Genomic DNA, 18,137 nt, shown 5'->3' with positions numbered 1-18,137 from the left:
CTGCTCCAAACTGTGCACTTAAAGATGGTTAAGGTGGGAAACTTGGTCACATGTATTGTCACACGATAAAACAAAGCAGCAAAGAAGCAAAGGGTGCCCGGGCGGCTCAGCCGGCTAAGCGTCTGACTCTCAATCTTAGCTCAGGTCTTGATCTCGGGGTCGTGAGTTCAAGCCCCGTGCTGGGCTGCACGCTGGGCAGGGAGTCCGCTGAACACCACCAACAGCAACGAAGCCAAAGCAGAGACTGGACAGACGCTTGGGTCCCACGTGCAGGGCAGCAAGTTCACAACAGTCAGAAACGATGGAAATATCGCCACACTCTGACGGATGGACGTATCGATGAAATGGGGGTATATACACAGAGTTGTGCTCAGCGCTACAAAGAAAGTTCCGACACCTGCTACAACATAGCTGCCAGAGGGGGACGCGACACGGAGTGGGAAGAGCCAGTCACACAGGGACACACTGCGTGACTCCACGTGCACGCGGTCCCCAGCACGGTCCAATCCACACAGGAGAGAGCGGGGGTGGGGGCACCGGGGACAGGACAGGGAGCTGGAGTTTCATGGGACAGAGCTTCCATTCAGGAATCTGAGAATGTTTCGGTCGTGGGCAATGGTGGCCCCACAGCACCGGCAGTGTGCTTAATGCCAGTGAACCGCACACTTAAACCTGGTTAAAAAGGGCTAAAATGAAAACTTCGTCATGCATACATATATTTTTTAAAGATTTTATATATTCATTTGACAGAGTGACAGCACACAAGCTGGGAGAGCATCAGAGAGGGAGAGGCAGGCTCCCCGCTGAGCAGGGAGCCCAATACGGGACTCGATCCCCAGACCCTGGGATCATGACCTGAGCCGAAGGCAGATGCTGAACTGACTGCGCCTCCCAGGCCCCCTGCCATGTATATTTTACCATATTAGAAAATCATCTTATTAGTTTTACTCAATAATTTCGTTTGCTAACAACTTTTTGAATCCTAAGCAGCGCAATCCTGTCCGTGAACTGTCACTCCGGCTTCAGGGCTTTGCTGACTCGTGGGGTCCTGGTGCACAAGCACAGGACTGCCCCCGCCCCCGCAGCTGGCCTTGGGAGATGATGCCACTGTCTTCTCCCTGTCCCTTAGCCCTGCCGGCTGCAAACCCAGCCAGCATATCTCCGGAGACGCCTACTTTCTTCGTGGGAAGGGGAGCCGCCATTCATCTGAGATGAGCTTCATGGCGACAGAATTCTTGGTAAGACACTTTCACTGCAGCTGTCATCCTTGTTACCACTCCAATTGCGACCAGGTGTGCCTCCCGGACTGGGCTTACCACAAGCGTCCCATCATCCTGCAAGGTCCCCGATGCACGCCCTGCGCCCCAACAGAGTCAGCGGCGGCCCATAGCCGCCACGGGGCACAGCAAGTCAAGGGCACAGCTCCAGAGGCCAGAACGTGATGACGCATGTGAGACCCCGAGGGGACACAGGGCTAACAGTCACATCTGTCAATGGCCCTGGCACCAGTGAGGTGGAAGATGAGACAGCCAGACCGCCTCGGGCACCACGCCTGCAGCCCAACAGGGACCACAGCCGGCGCAGACGCGTGCCGGCCAGCTCATGCTCCAGCTCCAAGCACAGAAGGTGCTTCCAAAAATCACTGCTGACAGGATACCATGGACATCCCCGAGGTGGCCTTCCGGCAATGTGCACCCATGGCTGGACTCCGTCGGCAAGAACCCTGCAGCAGAGTGGGGCCTGACAGAAGGAAGGGCAAGACTCCCACGTGGGGACTGGGACACCGGGGAGGGCGCACGAGTTCTCAACATGCCAGGCTCGCACAAGTGGCCCGCCCCCACGTGCTGGAAGACAGATGATGCCACACACACACATGAACAGACACACACACACACACATGCGCACACACACACATACACACACACACACACACAGGCCATGGCAAACTGTGGGTGAAGGCTTGAAAAGGCTCAGAGGTGGGCCCGCTGCACGGGTCCCCTGGGTAAGACAGGGAACCCCATGCCGCCGCTCCCCTTGCTCCCTGGGGGCCAGAAAGACACCCCACTCTGAAGGCCCAGGAGCTCCGAGGAGCAGCTAACGGCAGGAGATGCTCACAGAACCGGGCACCCCGGAGCCCAGGGACAACAGGGCCCCAGGGAGCAGCGCTGGGCAGCGGCGCCAGCTGCAGGAGCCACAGGAGAGGCCACGGAGTGGCTGTGGGGTGTGGCCTGCAGAGGCCCTGGGGCCGGCTCCCACAGCACGGGAGCTCGGGGCACCCGCCTACTGCACACACACAAGGACGTCGCCGAGTGCGCAGCTCGGGCACAAGGGACGGATCCCTGACGGCTTCCAGCCCCAGACACGTGGCTGAAGCAAGGCGGAGCCCTGGAGAAGGCGCCCTGGCAGGTGCGCTGCAGAGACGCCCCGGCGGCCCCAGAGAAATGGCTCTCCCTGGAGCACCTGCGCTCTGGGGACCGGGACACCCTTCACAGACCTGGAGATGAAGCCAGCACCCCAGGACCCGGGCGGCCCACAGTGCATCTTCGCATCCAGACCCACGTCCCCCGTGGAGCAGGAGCAGGCGGACCCAGCAGCCTCCAGGACTCGGGAGCTACTCATCTTACCACGGCCCCTGCCCCAGCTCCGAAGCAGGAACGGGGTCACTGCCAGCGGCCAAGGCAGTGTGGCGAGCTGCCCTCTGAGACTTCCGTGGCACGGGGACAGCGGGCTCCACCTCATGCCCTGACTGGCTCTGCAGAACTGGTGGGCCGTGGCCGTGGCCTGCCCGAGGGAGCTGGATGGATTCTTTTGAGAGAAAGTGAGCGCACGGGACACACACATTCCTCTCCAAAGCCGCCAGGAGCCATTCCCGTTCACCCCCGGGATGGAGCAGAGCCCAGTCCCGGTCCCACCCTGAGCCGCAGGACCCCAGCAGAGATGCATGGGCCCCACCGTAGCTCAGCCTACACACAGCTGAGGGCAGGCAGAGGCCAAGCTGGGCTCACCCAGCGGGGGACAGGCCTAAGCACAGAGTCCCTGTCCCAGGGCCGACTCTGCGGCCCCCACATGGCGCCGTCCTGCAAGGGGGCCAACCAGGGTCCGGGTGGCTGGTCAGCCCTGCGGGGGCAATGCTCTTCCATGGTGAGGACGGACGCATACCCCAGCTGCGGGTCCGGCTGTCCCTCCACCCATGTGGCCCAGCTGCAGTCCGTCCCCAGTGAATTTCCGAACACTTGGGTGTGGAGCGTGGGCAGAGGCTCACGCTGTCTCTGGGGGTGACCAGCAGCTCCGGCAAAACCATCTCAGCGGTTCTGCTCCTTCTGCCTTTCCACACACATTTTGGAGTCATCTCTGCATCCACGAAAAGCTTGCTGGGATTTCAGTCAGAACTGTGTCAAGCACTGCCCGGGTCTGGGGACACATGCCACGCTGACCGGGTTGAGTCCCCCACCCGCGGATGTGGCAGGCTCCCAACACGCATATCTGTGCTTCCCTGCGCCCCTACTGTGCGCTCAGGAAACCCCATCCAGGTCCGGGTCCAGCTGTACCTGTCTGTCTGTCTGTCTCTGAAGTGTCTGTAAACGCTACTGCATGTTCAAGTTTGGGCTCACTTTGGACATGTAACGTGGCTCACACGCGCGTCCTGTTCTTGTGAACTTCTTCACCATGGATGGGGGTCAGATGTGTTTCCCGCGTCAACCGACAGGGTCCAGGACATTTCTACCTTGGCCTGTCGATGTGATGGATCCCGAGCCAGCCCTGCACCCCTTCAGAGCAAGGTCGCCCCTTCTCTTTCCGGGAGAGACTGGCACTGGCGTCCGTTCCCTGAACATGTGAGGACATCCTCCAGGGAGAACAGGCAGGCCTGGAGACCTTCCGACGGCAGATTCCAGACGGCAGCCTGAGGGTCCCTGTCAGTCGCAGAGCGGTCCAAGGCTGCCGCGCGGGCCCGCAGGACGTGGCAGGGGGCGCTCCTCGGGAGCCGGTGCGCGTGCCGGCCGACCCCGTGGCTGCCGGCACCCCGATCTCCCAGGGGAGAAACTGCTCCCCTCTCCACTCTCTAGACCTGCTGGCTCTGCTCTTGCCAAGTTTCACGGGGACGTGCCGGCGTGCACGGCTCTGGGTTCACCCTGCTCGCAGCGCACTCTGCTTCTTAAATCTCTAAGTTTGTCTTTTGCCAAATGAATGACATTTCGGACACAACTCCCCAGAACAGTTTCTCAGCTCTCCGGCCAGGACTCCGACAACACACACGCTGGAGAACGTGCTCTGGTCCGACGGCTTCCGCCAAGGTGGCCCCTCTGTCCTTCTGGGCACGGCAGGCTTTCTGGCTCCCCTGGGGCCCCATGGACACCCCGGTCCCACCCGGGTTCATAGGGGGCCGAAGTCCCTGCTCCCAGCCCGGCCTCCCCCAGGGTGGGTGCTGCCCCGCTCAGCCGTAGCTGGCACCCCTCTGCTGCTCTTCGGTCCCGACGGGGCGGCTTTTGGTGGGGGCTGGCCGCACCTGTCTATGTTTCTGGGCTGCCAGCCTCTTCGACTCCACACCTGGGGCACATGAGAACAAAGAGAAGCTGGAGGCCTCGCCTGGGGCCTGACCTGAGGCCCCCAGGTCCCTGTGGGGCTGCCTTGTGTCCACCTCGCAGAGTCACCGCACACAGCATCCAGGACTGTCGTTGTGCAAAGTGAGAGGCCCAGGGAGAGGCATGTGCACCACACCTTCTGGAAGCAGAAATCCCCAACTTTTCTCTTCCAGGGTTTAATAGGGGCGACCTTTCCCCACACCTGCGCTGTCCTCACATATGGCTCTGACTCTTCCCAGGTCTTCCCCAGCCTCTCCCCACACATAAAAAACATCCTGTTGCCCCTCCCAGAGGCGCTCAGGCTCGGCCCTCAGAGTCTCGCCGGGGCCTGGACTCCTGCGCTGCACCAAGAACCCCCGGGCTCCTTTCTGGGGGGAGCCCTGGGCTCTGGACCTGCGTCTCCACCTTCACGGTGTGTCCCGCGCTGTGAGGCAGCAGGTCCTCCCATGTCTCCCTCAAAACTGGGCCCGCCTGGTCACCATGGCGGGATGCTTCATTCCGTGAGGTCGCACTGGCCCACTGTGACAGGCCTCGCGTCTCCACGTGGGCACCACCTCTCCTCCTGCTGAGCCCTTCGTGGGTCCTCCATCTCCATCTGCTCTTCCGTCTCCCGCTGACTGATTTCCTCTCTTCACCTTCTGGCCACTCCTCTGGGCGCCTTTCCAGACTCTCCTTCGAGCCCTCTAGTGAACGTGTTAAGACACACATGGACATACCTCTCGTTCCAAAAGCTCCTGTCCGCCCTCTTTATTCAGAAGTGAAGCCTGGAACTTCTGAGATCACCGTGTTTGCTCTCACCTCTCCGAGGATGTTACACTGACCCCCAGTTTCCCGCGTGGCTGTGGCCAGGCCCACATCTCTGTTCCGTGTTTGCCACAGGCTCTATCTCCTTGAATGTGTACGAAACCACGCTGGCCCCGACGGAAGCCACGTGCACAGGCACGGTCGCCGGCTGTGCTCAGCCTCGCGGGTGGTAACCCCAGCTCCCCACCGAGAGCACCCCGGGACCCCCGTGTGGGACAGGCCTGCACAGGCGTTTGGGAAGCGCGGCAGGGAGGGGGACAGGGGACTCCCACTCCGCACCCAGGCTAGCCTCGCGTCTTTACTCGGGGTCGCTCCAGTCCTCCTCTGTGCCAAGTGTCCCCACAGCTGAGCCTCCCCAGTCCTGTCTCTGCTGGGGACACCACCCACCTCCCCTGTCACCTGACGGCCAGGCTAGGAGCAGAAACCCCTCCGAGGACACCACCGCCCCACACCTTCCCCGACTGGGGCTCGGACTGGACAACCCCGCATCCCGAGGGGACTCGAAGCGGACCGGCTCAGTGCAATCCGCAGCCCCACCCTCCCGGGCGCCCTCTCCAAGCGCAGGCGCCCCACTGCTGGCGGAGCCCCTCCACCACCCTGACCTCGAGGCTGCAGCCCCTCTCCCCAGTTCACTTGCACTCAGCGTGTTTGGGGGCCTGGCATGCCACGCTTATCCGCAGGTGCCTGCACACAGGACTGGACAGGGTTTGGGGACTCTCAGCCGTGACCACACACGCGGCACACACACACCCGCCCTCGAGAGAAAGGAGGCGGCTGCCCCTGTAGAAAGAGCCGGAAATGGGGCCAGCGGACTGGAACATGGAGCGTGGGCACAGTCACATGCCACAGCAGCGCCAGCGGGACGGCGGGGGGCGCACCCCGCGGCCAGACTCACCTTCACCTCCTTCTCGATGTAGTCGCTCAGCAGCCTGTCGGGCTCCACGCGCTCGGGCAGGGACAGCGCCACAGTGTGCAGAGGGCGCCGCTCTGTCACCTTCTCATGGGCTTTCTTATCTCTACTCTTTTCACCTTTCAGGAATACTCGTTTAAACGGCGACACGATTCCAGGCTGCAGGCAGAAATGGCAAGGGTTGGAGGTTGTTATTCATGAAGGCTTCACACAGCCCCCACGGCACACACACCGTGGCCGAGCCACCACCACGGTCCCCATGCAAAGGGGCTGCCCGTGCGGCCCGGGGAGGATGGTACCGAGAATGCCAGCTAGGGTCGGGGTGGCGGGGGCTGGGGCCGCCCTGGGCACATGGAGTGGGGGGTCCGTCCTCCACCAGCTCTCGGACATTCGGAAAGGTGAGGGCGTGCTCTCTGGGCAAGTAATCTCATGGCCCAGTAAAGGGCAGGAAGGGGGAGGATCCCCCCAGAGGACAGCAACGTAGTGTCACCCGAGACCCTGGCTCCAGTGGGTCCCTTCACTCCAGGACCCCAGAACAGGCACCGCAGCCTCAGCAAAGGACACACCTCAGCAGCCAAAAGCCCACCTGCTCCCTGTGCTCATATCTGCACTCCGCATGCCCTTCCCACCGCCAGGGCCTTGCTGCCCCAGGGTGCTGACCGCACTGCGCAACCCGCACCACGGAGGCTAACCTCCCACCCAAGGAAACCTACACAGCGTGAGCGGGGGGCCTCGCTTACTCGCCTCTCCAGCTGCTTACACTGCCTGTTCTCCACCTCAGCAAGGTTTTCATGCAAGGACAAGGCCACTCTGGCCAGCAGCTGCTCACACATCAGCTAAGACAGGACGCCCAGGGCTTCATACACACACGGACGGGCTGCAGAAGGGACGGAGCATCTGCGAGGAGCCGGCCCGCCCCGGGGTCTGTCCAGGCCCCATTCTCCTCAGACCCTAGAGTTTCAGCCCGCACAATCTCGGGGCATGACCAAGAGTGGGGAGAGTGGGGGGTGCTGCATGGGAGCAGGTGGGCACTGTGGGCAGCTCACACAGGGAGGGGTGGGGCACGCCCGGCCACAATGGGCCGAACAGCTACAGTAAATTTTAAGTTGAAAATGACCCTGGAAATGTAGGAAAGCGAACACCACGTTTCACCAGTCCTACCCCAGGCTGGCAGGCCACACTGGGGCAGACTGGGGCTGCCCCTCTGGCCCACACCCGGGTCAGCAGGGCTTCCGGACCGCCGGCTTCCGTGGGCAGAGCACTTCCCAGGTCCTGAGACAGGTGCACGCCGCAGGCGGAGAAATGACGGCGGGCACGTGCACACCTTACCCTGTCGAAATGTACGAGCCTCACAGATGCTGACACCCGTACCTACGCCCTCTCTTTCCCTGGCCACCCCACAAAGCTCCCCCTCCTGGACCGCGACCCGCCAGGCACAGGCTGAGGCTAAGTGTGACCAGCGGCACACACAACTGCTCACACGTGCTCTCCCACCTCGTTACTCCCTTGCTCCTGGGAGTACCGGGAAATTGACTCTGAGAGGACAGGTTTGCCACAGTCAGCCTCTCACCGCAAGGCCCACGCCAAATCACCACGGCCACAGACCACATGCGCTGTGGGTGAGGCACAGCTCACGTAATGGCAGTCTACACGCACAGTCTGTTGGCACTGGGAGGATCCGGGGCCTCAGCCCTGCAGCCGGCCGGGTCCGAGGCACATGCACGGCCCCTGCCGTGACGAAACCCAGACCGACCACTCCAGAGGCCTCCGACTGGCCCAGGGCCCCTGCTCACGAGGTGGAGCCCGACCCGTCCTCCTGTGCCGCCACCCCTTGGGACCCCGCAGGGGACCCCCGGCACTGGTGCTGGTCAGTGGGCGTTCGGTGCCCACGCTGGCCAGGCGTGGGGAAGGCCCCGTCGGGGAATGAGACGGCTCCTACCTCAAAAGGGCACAGTCAAGCCGGAGGAGGAGCCCAAAGCCGGGGAACAGGCACTAAATCCGCGGTGAAAACCCCTGGCCTGCCACCTCGAAGGTGTGCTCAGTGCCAGTTGCTCCGCCTTTAAAGGTGCCCCGCCCCGGACACAAGGCACAAGCCCTTGAGGCATGGGGGCGCCCGCCGGGGGAGCGAGACCCCGATCGCGACCCCTCGGGAGCGGCCAGGAGTGCCCAGCTTCCAGCCTCCGCCCTGAATGGCTGCACCGCAGGCTTCCGGCTGCTGCTGTGAACATATCCAGCAACTTTCCATGGTGCGCGAGCTTTCCCTGACGGCGGAAGGCTGAAACCACTGGGTGGAGACACGGATCGTGGCCAACCTGACCCTTCCGGTGGCCACCTGAGCCCTCGTCAGTGGCGGGTTCCCCGCCGGCCTCAGACAGCGCCCTCCCCCACCCCCGCCTCTCCAGAAACACCTCAACCAGGTGGGCACTCCGGGTTTGCGAACGGAGGCTGCTCTGAACACAAAAATGTAAAGTGACGTTCTGGTTAAGGAAACACAGGGGCAGGCAATTCAGAATATCCTGCCACAGAAGCAGGGTTCCCGGACACAATCATAGATCCTTTAATTTCTGGAATATTCTCCAGATCAAGATGTCAAGTTTTTAAAAGCACGCCTGACAGTGCCCGTGTGCCTTCCTCACTCCACAGGAATTTTTACTAAGTGCTGACGCTCATCGTCCCCACCGAAAGGATCTCACAATCCCTGACCCTACAATACAAGGACCAACTCAGCCCCCAGAAGGAGCACGACGGTGACGATGTCCCTTCAATAATGGAGCCCCGCACTGGGTGCGGCCTGGGGTCCACCTGAGCCTGAATCGTCTGTGAAGATATGGGGCCCTGAGGGTCCAGGGCAGGGACATGGGGCTTCTGCGGCACACAGAACACACCGCTTCTATAACTGGGGGGATCTTTCTGGACTGGTTGGAAACGAGCCTGAGATCCTTACCTATCCTACACTATCTTTTACATTTTATTTTTTTTATTTTACATTTTATTTTATTACATTTTATTTACATTTATTACATTTTATTTTATTTACATTTACACTACATTTTATGCTAGAAACCACTTTTGAACTTGGGCACCTAGAAGGTGGCTCTTAAACACTGGGTCTGGCTACTGAGCGTTTCCCAGAGGAGCGCCCAGGGGCCTGGCTGGCCTAGATTTGCTGCGCTGAAGCTTGGTTAGCCGCTCAGCTGGGGCGCCCAGGCTCGGAGCAGGTGCATCTCCTCCATGGCTCTTGGAGGCTAACGTCTCCGCCGGAGTGTCTGACTTATGAGCAATGTATTTCTGGAAGAACGAGCACAACCACTCGTGGGGCAGTGGGCCCCACCTGTGGCCTGGAGTTCATCACAAGATGACACACCAGCTGGTGGGTGTGCACAGCGTTAGGCTCGGCACACCCTGTGGGGTCCCCAGCAGCCAGGAGGGGAGGGACGGTGCAGGGCACCCCGAGTGCCTGGGTGCGAGTCTATACCTTCTCAAGGACATATCTTATCTGATCTTTAGTCATAGTTCAGAACTGCTCCTGAACACACACTTTCCAAGTGCAAGGCCACGGGCGTCCTCAAGTCCAACACTCAGCAAACGTCTACCGAGTACTTGGTAGGTGACCGACCCTGGGGCTGCAACGAGGGGGCTCCAACGAGGGGGCTCCATCCCTTCCCCGGGGCCCAGCGGACGGGCAGCTGCATACAGCGGTCAGGCCCACGCAGGGCTGCAGCCGAGCCTGGGGGAGGCCCCGAGGCCAGGTTGGTGGTCAGGCAGACTGCTCGCAGGCCTGAAGAAACCAAGAGCACAGCTCTGTCCCACTGGGCAGCTCAGCGGGCGCACGTGGCAAGGCACAGAACCCTCTCCTGCAAGCTTCCTGACCAAGGTCCCTTTATGTCACACCTGTGCTGCAACACTGTCCACCTTCTTTTGTTCTTAAAGATTTTATTATTTTTTATTTTTTTAAAGATTGTATGTATTTATTTGACAGACAGAGATCACAAGCAGGCAGAGAGGCAGAGAGAGAGAGAGGAGGAAGCAGGGTCCCCGCTGAGCAGAGAACCAGATTCGGGGCTCAATCCCAGGACCCTGAGATCATGACCTGAGCCAGAGGTGGAGGCTTTAACCCACTGAGCCACCCAGGAGCCCCAAGATTTTATTTTTACGCCATCGTTACAGCCAATGTGGGGCTCAAACCCACAACCCCAACATCAAGAGTGGCACACTCCTCCACCTGAGCCGGCCAGGCGCCCCCCACCCCGGCCTCAAGACTCACCCCCAGTGCTCATCTTTGTATCAACTAACCGCCGGCATTCTCGGTTACGTGGTCACAGGCCCGCTGTCGGAGCGATGTGCGGGACGAGGTGCCTCCCACCAGGAAAAGAACCTGCTCCAGGCCCAGGGAGGAGCGGGACACGGCCCACGCCCTCCGGCCCTCCCCAGACCGCAAGGCCCCCAGTTCCGGCCCCGACAGCTTGCCGGAGCGGGAGCCACACAGGCGCTCTGGCGGGGTCCCGGCATAGGCGACATTCCGGGCGTGCGTCTGCCGGCACGCGCGGGCTCCTTCTCTCCACCCTTTCCCTAAGTCACGTTCCGACTCAGATCCCGTGTCCTAACCAACCGCAAACCCACGTGAACCCGCTATTCCCCCGCAGCTGGGACACCTAGGCCTCCTACGCCTCGGGTTAAGAGGGGTGGACCCTCCTCTCCTGCTTGCCGACCGCCGCCAGCCACCGCTTCTCAGCCCCGGAACCCAGTGGGAACCCTCCTCCCCTCTTCCCAAAGCGGGGGTCGCGGGCCCGGGTCACCCCGGCTGACAAACACACCTGCCAGGCTTGTACCTACCTCGTTCTCCATGGGACACCCGCTGGACAGTCTGGGGAGGGCTCTGGTCCCTCCCCGCTGCCGAAAGTTACTGTGCACTCTCTGTTCACTTCTGGTCTTGCTGAAAAATATGGTCGGATGTAAGCCCTCCCTCTGACAAGACATGTGAATGCACAGGAAGACCAGAAACCACGGCTTCCTCCAGCAAACCCCACTGAAGCTGTTTACCGTTTGTTTAAAAAGGGTAAGAGGCGGGCGGTGCCCTTAAACTGCGGGCACAACCCGAACAGCCACGAGCACGAGAGGTCCGAGGAGAGCAGTGCGTGCTGAAGGCGGCCAGGAGCCCGCGCCGCGGTGGCCTCCCTGCGTCTCCGGCCAGTGCTGTGTGGTCCGCTGAAGGACACGGTTGTGGAAGCCCCACCGCTCTGCGAATCCGCTGCCAACAAGAGTGACCGAGCAAACCCGGACCCCGCAGGGCTCCCCTCTGGCCCCTCGGGGAGCACCCCCACCCGTGTGTGGCCACCTCAGCCCCAAGCACCCAGGCTGGGGCTGGGGCAGGGCATGCCCTTGGAGCCCTTGGCCTGCGACAGCCTCTGTGTCCCCGGGGACTCCTGAGTTCGAGGTCCCCACGTGACACAGACGAGCATGTTTCCAAGCCAGTTCCCTTCAACGTCTTTACGGTCAAACTCCCTCATCTGGAAAAGCAGAAGCTGGTGTGCTGATGAGGCCTGATGCGGAATATTCCAGAACAGCCTGTCAACAGGAAAGGCTACGTAAGGAAGCGTCTGGTTCACTGAAGCGGCCGTGTGTGCTCGCAGATCCACAGCCTTAACAAGCACAACACACGTTTGTTACCAGGGTGAACCAAATGAAAGTGCCGGCGTTCAACAGCTTTTTGCCCAGAAAAACGGCCTTTCCACACGGCTCCACTTACACCGTGTGAAGCTCGAGGCTTCCTGACTCTGAGACCACGGGCTCCGAAGCCATCGCTCTGCGCCCCGACGGTGAGCACGCCCGCCCCAGACGGAGAAGGCGCCGCAGGCCAGGAAGGCGGCCCTGAACCAGATACACTCGAATAACGCCCGGCACCGACCAGACTGTCCGTCTCCGGAGGGGCTCAGGGAAAGCAGGTGGCCTGGACGCGGACATCTTTCTCCAAGCCGCCCCCCACGCAGCAGGACCAGGTGGCCCCGGCCTCCGCACGGCCACTGAGGCAGGTGCAGAGCGGCCCATGGGACGGGCACGCCTATGAGACACCCCAGTGGCTCCCCCCCAGCCAGGCGGCCTGCTTTCACAGATGTCACGGTCGCCCAGTGGGTGAGAAAGAGCAAGGCCAGCGAGCACACGGGCAGACGCCGCAGATGAGACACGGGGGTAGACACGCGGCCCCTGCGGGCGTCTCGGGAGGGCTGCACCCCCAGATGCAGTGGTGACACACAAGTAAATACAGAAAAATAATTAAAAACTCTAGAAAACCAAAGTTGGTCCTCACAGACACAAGCCATGTGATACTATGGCAGGGCCTGGTTCTGAACACTGGACACAGCAAGACAACAACTCCGGAAGCACAGATCCTGCGGCAGAAATGACACTTCCCACTTGGCCGGACCGCACACGCAGAACGCAGACCAGCCCGAGGGGCCAGGCGCACGCACTGCTCCGGGTGTCTCTGCGTCTAAGAAATGCGTGGTTTTTGAGGGGGGTTTTTAGACTTTATTTATTCATTTGAGGGGGAGGGAGGGAGAGCACGAGCTGGGGGGACAGTGGTGGAGAGAAGCAGACTCCCCCATGAGCAAGGAGCCCGATGCGGGACTCGATCCCAGGACCCTGAGATCATGACCTGAGCCAAAGGCAGATGCTCAACCCACTGAGCCACGCTGGTGTCCCCAGACATGCGTGCTTTAAAAAAGAGAGATCATGAATTCAAACTGAGAATTCTAATTCGATATGAATCTACCAGGATCTTCCTTTATGTCACCTTTATGCTTGTGTCTTTTCTCTTACGTGAATGATCTTAGTTCTGGATAACCTGGCTGGCCAGCAGCCCCCAGCACAGGTGCTATTCGTGGTCCACACAGTTCTGGGGGGGCGGGGGGGTAGACGGGGAGCTGGGAAGCAGGGGTCAGTTCTCAGCACCCCGCACAGCCACCTCCTCAGCACCTCGCGTCTGCAGCTCTGTTCTGTGTGGGGGCAAGGTGACCACAGCTGGACCGGCACCACCTTCCAGCCAGACACCGCTCTGAGGAGGGAAGACAGGTTCTGATCCTCTTAACACCCTTATAATTAGGAAGTCAAGGGGCACCTGGGCGGCTCAGTGGGTTAAAGCCTCTGCCTTCGACTCAGGTCATGATCCCAGGGTCCTGGATCGAGCCCCACATCGGGCTCTCTGCTCAGCGGGGAGCCTGCTTCCTCCTCTCTCTCTGCCTACTTGTGATCTCTCTCCATCAAATAAATAAGTAAAATCTTAAAAAAAAAAAAAAAAATAGGAAGTAAAAAGAAATATTCTCCACTGGAGGGCGCCCGGCTGGCTGAGTGGGGGAGCGGGGTGCTCATGATCTGGGGTGTGAGTTCAAGCCCCATGACGGGTGTAGAGATGACTTAACATAACAAAATTATTAAGGTCTCAAAGACTATGTATACTTTACCCCAGAACAAATTTTAAAAAATAAAAAAGAAATATACTCCAATATTCTCCACCAGACCAAAAACTGGAGCAAGGGCCAAACATAATCTGACCCTAGAGTTTTGGTTTTTGTTTTTTCTTTTTAAGAAATTAACTGACAAAACTGACAAAAGGTTATAAAGGGAAAGAAGAAAGTGAGGAGCCAGTGGAGGGATGAGGGCGGACACGGGCTCCGACCCGCAGTCTGAGCTCTCTGGGGCTCACGGCACTGACGGACGCCGGCGCCCCCACTCCCCCAGTAAAACTAGCTCAGCACAAACCCACGAGAAACGGGGTGAGTGTTCCGTGTGGAACCCGTGTCATCCATCACCCACCACACATCCCCAGCTCGGTCAGAAAAGCCAGGTGAAATGCTTCCTCCTTGCCCTCTGGTCACAGCTGTCAAAGTGACACTGTTCTTAACAAGGGCCCAAGGTGAACAGGAACGAGCCGCAGCCGTGGCCCGCGGACGCTCAGGTGGCCCCAGCTCAGATCAGGGACAGCTCTGGAGGGGAACATCTCAGGCAGGGGAACGCTGGGGCCGGGAGCGGGGGAGCAGCGCAAGCCTCGGGGCAGCCGCCTCTGCAGGAAATGCCATTTCAGGTCCCGCAGGCACCGAGGGTGCTCATCGGCGCGTATTTCCGGGGCTTTTCAACCAGGGAATAAGGACATGAGCTTTCCGTGTGGAAGAGACCCTAGGAGCGCAGCCTGACGCTTCCAGCTCAAACTTGGGATTCCAGCATTATGGGTTCCCTCCTTCCAGACGCTCCGCTCCGCCCTGTGTCCCGTGCTGGGGCTCCGTGTGTAAGGATGCTAACTACACAGACACCGCGTCCTAAAACCTACAGGACAGTTGCAAGACGACAGTATCACTATTATTACTAATGTGATTACTGAAAACAATCTGGGGCTTTTTGGTACTTCTTGTCCTCAGTGTATATCCCACTGGGGCTGTGCTGTCACATGTCTATGATCTCATTACTTGAAATAACTCTTCTCTGAGGGGTTATGCCTTTGTGTAGCTTTATGCCATTTTTCATACTTTTTTTAAAAGATTTTATTTATTTGACAGACAGAGATCACAAGTAGGCAGAGAGGCAGGCAGAGAGAGAGAGGAGGAAGCAGGCTCCCTGAAGAGCAGGGAGCCTGATGCGGGGCTCGATCCCAGGACCCTGGGATCATGACCTGAGCTGAAGGCAGAGGCTTAACCCACTGAGCCACCCAGGCGCCCCTTTAATACATATTTTTTAGTGACATTTTAAGAAGCTTTTACTCCATCTGTAATATTATAAAACGTGACATGGTTGCACAGGCACGAACCCTATGCTCAGAGATCACACTGTCTTGGCCTCCAGGTAACCGTTTAAAAACCAACAGAGTGAATACCGGCTCATACACGTCCTGGAGCCTGCTCATGGGGCTCAAGGGACCCCCGTGGCCGCATGGCCCCAAACCCCACCACGTGGGCGCAGCACAGCTTGGAGAACCTGCCCCCTGCACACAGAGTAGGGCCACAACACACAGACCATGTCCTGTTCTTGCCACTGTGTCTTCGGGGTAGGTCTCTGGAAGTGGGATGCTGGGTCAGTCAACACACCAGGTGAGCCAGGCGTCGCCCTTATGCCCTGCCTGGGGTTGCACAGGCCCCTTCCCTCAAGCCTGACCAGCTCGGGGGTTTCCGAAGCCCTGGGGAAACAGGTGGCCCCAAGTGATCTGAATTTGCGTCTCTTGCTATTCAAGAGTCTGTCGGTTTCCCTTTTTAGAAGCATCTTATTTAAGGACATTTACCTTCTGTTTTATAAGGTGCTGATAATGTTTTCTTGATTCATCTTTTTACTTTACTTATGCTTACGTAGTCAGGTCTTTTTGTCTTTCCTTTTATGTGTTATTTATTTTTATTTGTTTGTTTTTATTTACATTCCAGAGCCCATTTGTTGCTGATCCTGGCGTCCAGTACGAAGGATGGACCCATTTCACCCTTTTCTGTACGGTGACCCAGGTTCCCCATGCCACTCACGAAGAGTCAGATCTCCCCACTCTCCTGCACACTCAGCTCCTCGCAGAGTGGGGCCTAGTTCTGACTCTGCCCCTCTGTGCCCACAGCTTCACATGGAAGAACCCCACACCAGCCGGCAGGGGCACGGCCACTCTGGGCCTGTTCCTGCGTCGCTCTTCTTTTCCACAGTTTTCTCGTTCTTTTTTGCTCGTAGCTCAGGGGAGCGTCTGCTCAAGAAGTCTGGCTCCAGAGAAGAGCCTGGTGGCCTTTTCACTGGGATCATAAATTAATTCGGGGGAACAGACCCAGTCATGAGGCCGCCAATCCCAGCCAAACACGAGATGTCTCCCCACTTCTTCTAGCCTGTTTTTCCGTGTTTGGGGAGTTTGTCCCACAGACATCTCAGATGTTCCTGCTAAGTTTACCCTAGAGCACCCACTCACCCTAGGGACCAGGACCTTCTCCTCCGTGATAGGCCAGAGGGACCAGCAAAGCTGGCTGAAGGGGCTGCCGGAGGTGGGCAGGGGACACGGCATCCGAGCCAGAGCCCAGCCTCCCGGGCCCCCCACACCCCGCGCGCTCCTGTACTGACATGACGCAGGCTGTGGTGCATCGGGACTTGCTATTTCCATTGACCCAGGCAACTGGAAGAGAAGCCGCAGGGCATCATGCTCGGGGAGAGTGGCCAGCACCCCTGCAGGGGCCCAGATGCACTACTGAGCCCACGTCTGGGCCTGAGGTCCCACGTGGCCAGAAGCCACTGGTTCACAGAGCCTGGAACAGCAGGGCTGCTGGCCCCACGGTGCCGGGCACGGTCCGCCACCTCGGACACTGCCCGTGCCTTCTGCAGTAAACCTGTGCCCTCAGAGAAGCTGGAAATCAGCTTGCCTGCGACCAGCTGTGGTGCCCCGTGGGAGCTCTCCTTTGGCCACACAAAGCCAGCACGTGCCAGGGCATGGTGGCCTCCACCAGGTGGGAGTCGAGGCAGAATGGTGGCTTCCAAAGAACCACCTGCAAGGGTCACCTGTCCTTTCTGCACACCTGTGCAGGGCATGCCGGGACACAGGCAGAGTGTGAGGTCCCGCTTCCGCAGGTCACCCGAGAGCCAGCTGGACAGCACTATGGAGAGCTCAGCACGCGTGCCTCACAGCCACCATTGAGAGAGGACACCCAGCACCTTACAACCTCTTGGGACACAATGCGTCCACACGTGGGCCTTCGGCTACTTCCTCCCAGCCCGGCCAAATGCCGGCGGTGCGCCTCAGCGGAAGGGCAGGCAGCGCTGAGGCCAAGCCCCCACAACCTCCCGGTGCCTGTGACCAGCCCCACAGCTGTTAGGAGCTCTAGCAACAGCCGGGCCTACAGCTCGGGCCTCCCCAGCACCCATCTTCTTCCAACCTCCTGACCCCAGAGCCGCCCCTGCTGCTGTGAGCCAAACACGCAGAAACCAAAGGAGGAGCACCGTGGGGGGAGGAGCACCCCCAGAGGGAGGGGTGAGGGAGAGGAGCGCCCCCAGCGGGAGGGGTGAGAGAGAGGAGCGCACCCAGAGGGAGGGGTGAGGAGGAGCATCCAGAACAAAGGCAGGGACCGGTCAGCCCAGTTCTGACGAGTCCCCCACCTCATGCCGGCAAGGGAAAGCCTGGCCAGCCGCGCCCAGCAGGAGAGGGCGGGCACCTTCCCCGAGGGACACAGCCGGCAGCGTCCGTGAGCAGGTGCCATGCGGGCTGCACGCAAAGGGCGGCACTCCTACCCTGCACCCACACGGCGGCCAAGGCCGCGCCGCGGGCACTGCAGACCCGCGCTCTCAGCCAGCAGCAGATGCCACGCCCAGGGGCGGGGCCACCCAGGCTCCTCCTCGCAGCGCGCGCCCGCTGGGCCGGCGAGCACCCGGCCGGCGAGCACCCGGCCGGCGAGCACCCGAGCGCGCCAAAAGGACCCCCGCTGGTGAGAGCATGGCCCGGGCCTGACCCCGCGGAGACGGGCGCCCCGAGGGAGACCAGCAGGAGAGCGTGTGAAAAGCTGGCGCGCCCGGCGAGCGGGCAGTGAGGGCGACAGGGCCGCGCGGCAGACACGCACAGACTCCGAGCAGCTGCGGGCCGCCCGCGTTAATGTGCCGCGGGTACACGGGAGCGCCCGGTACTCCTCCTGCAATTCCCCGGTGTGAAGTTCTTCCGAAATAAAGAGAGTGGTAGAGACGCATGGAAACAGCGCTCGTCCCACAAGACCGCACACGCTAGGACCCACGTGACGCAGGACAAGACGTTTGCGACCGCGAAAGAACTCGCCCCCGGGGGTCAGAGAAAAGGGCAATGAAGCACACGAGAAAAACAAACAGAAGACCCATCAGAGGTGCCCCCTCCTGCTGCAGCCAAG

At 60.1% G+C, this 18,137-nt stretch overlaps 1 protein-coding gene across 5 annotated transcripts in view; it reads right to left on the bottom strand.

Moving 5' to 3' along the window:
- Window positions 1-18,137, bottom strand: part of CCM2 (CCM2 scaffold protein) — a 45,333-nt gene that overhangs the window by 13,493 nt on the left and 13,703 nt on the right. Inside the window, exons 1-3 of one of the 5 annotated variants that reach the window (XM_047694324.1) lie at window positions 11,335-11,624; window positions 11,128-11,227; window positions 6,280-6,453 (exon numbers count right to left, since the gene is read on the bottom strand). In XM_047694324.1, coding sequence (XP_047550280.1) covers window positions 6,280-6,453; window positions 11,128-11,139 — 186 coding nt within the window. In that variant the 5' untranslated portion in view covers window positions 11,140-11,227; window positions 11,335-11,624. Of the gene's footprint in view, window positions 1-6,279; window positions 6,454-7,034; window positions 7,173-11,127; window positions 11,685-18,137 lie in introns of those variants that run through there. The other 4 variants (XM_047694319.1, XM_047694320.1, XM_047694321.1 and 1 more) reach the window with 4 other exon arrangements.

The sequence above is a fragment of the Lutra lutra genome, chromosome 11, assembly GCF_902655055.1.
Source record: "Lutra lutra chromosome 11, mLutLut1.2, whole genome shotgun sequence".
NCBI lineage: Eukaryota > Metazoa > Chordata > Mammalia > Carnivora > Mustelidae > Lutra > Lutra lutra.
The sequence above is the reverse complement of the archived record's forward strand: the minus strand, read 5'-3'. Positions and strand labels throughout refer to the sequence as shown.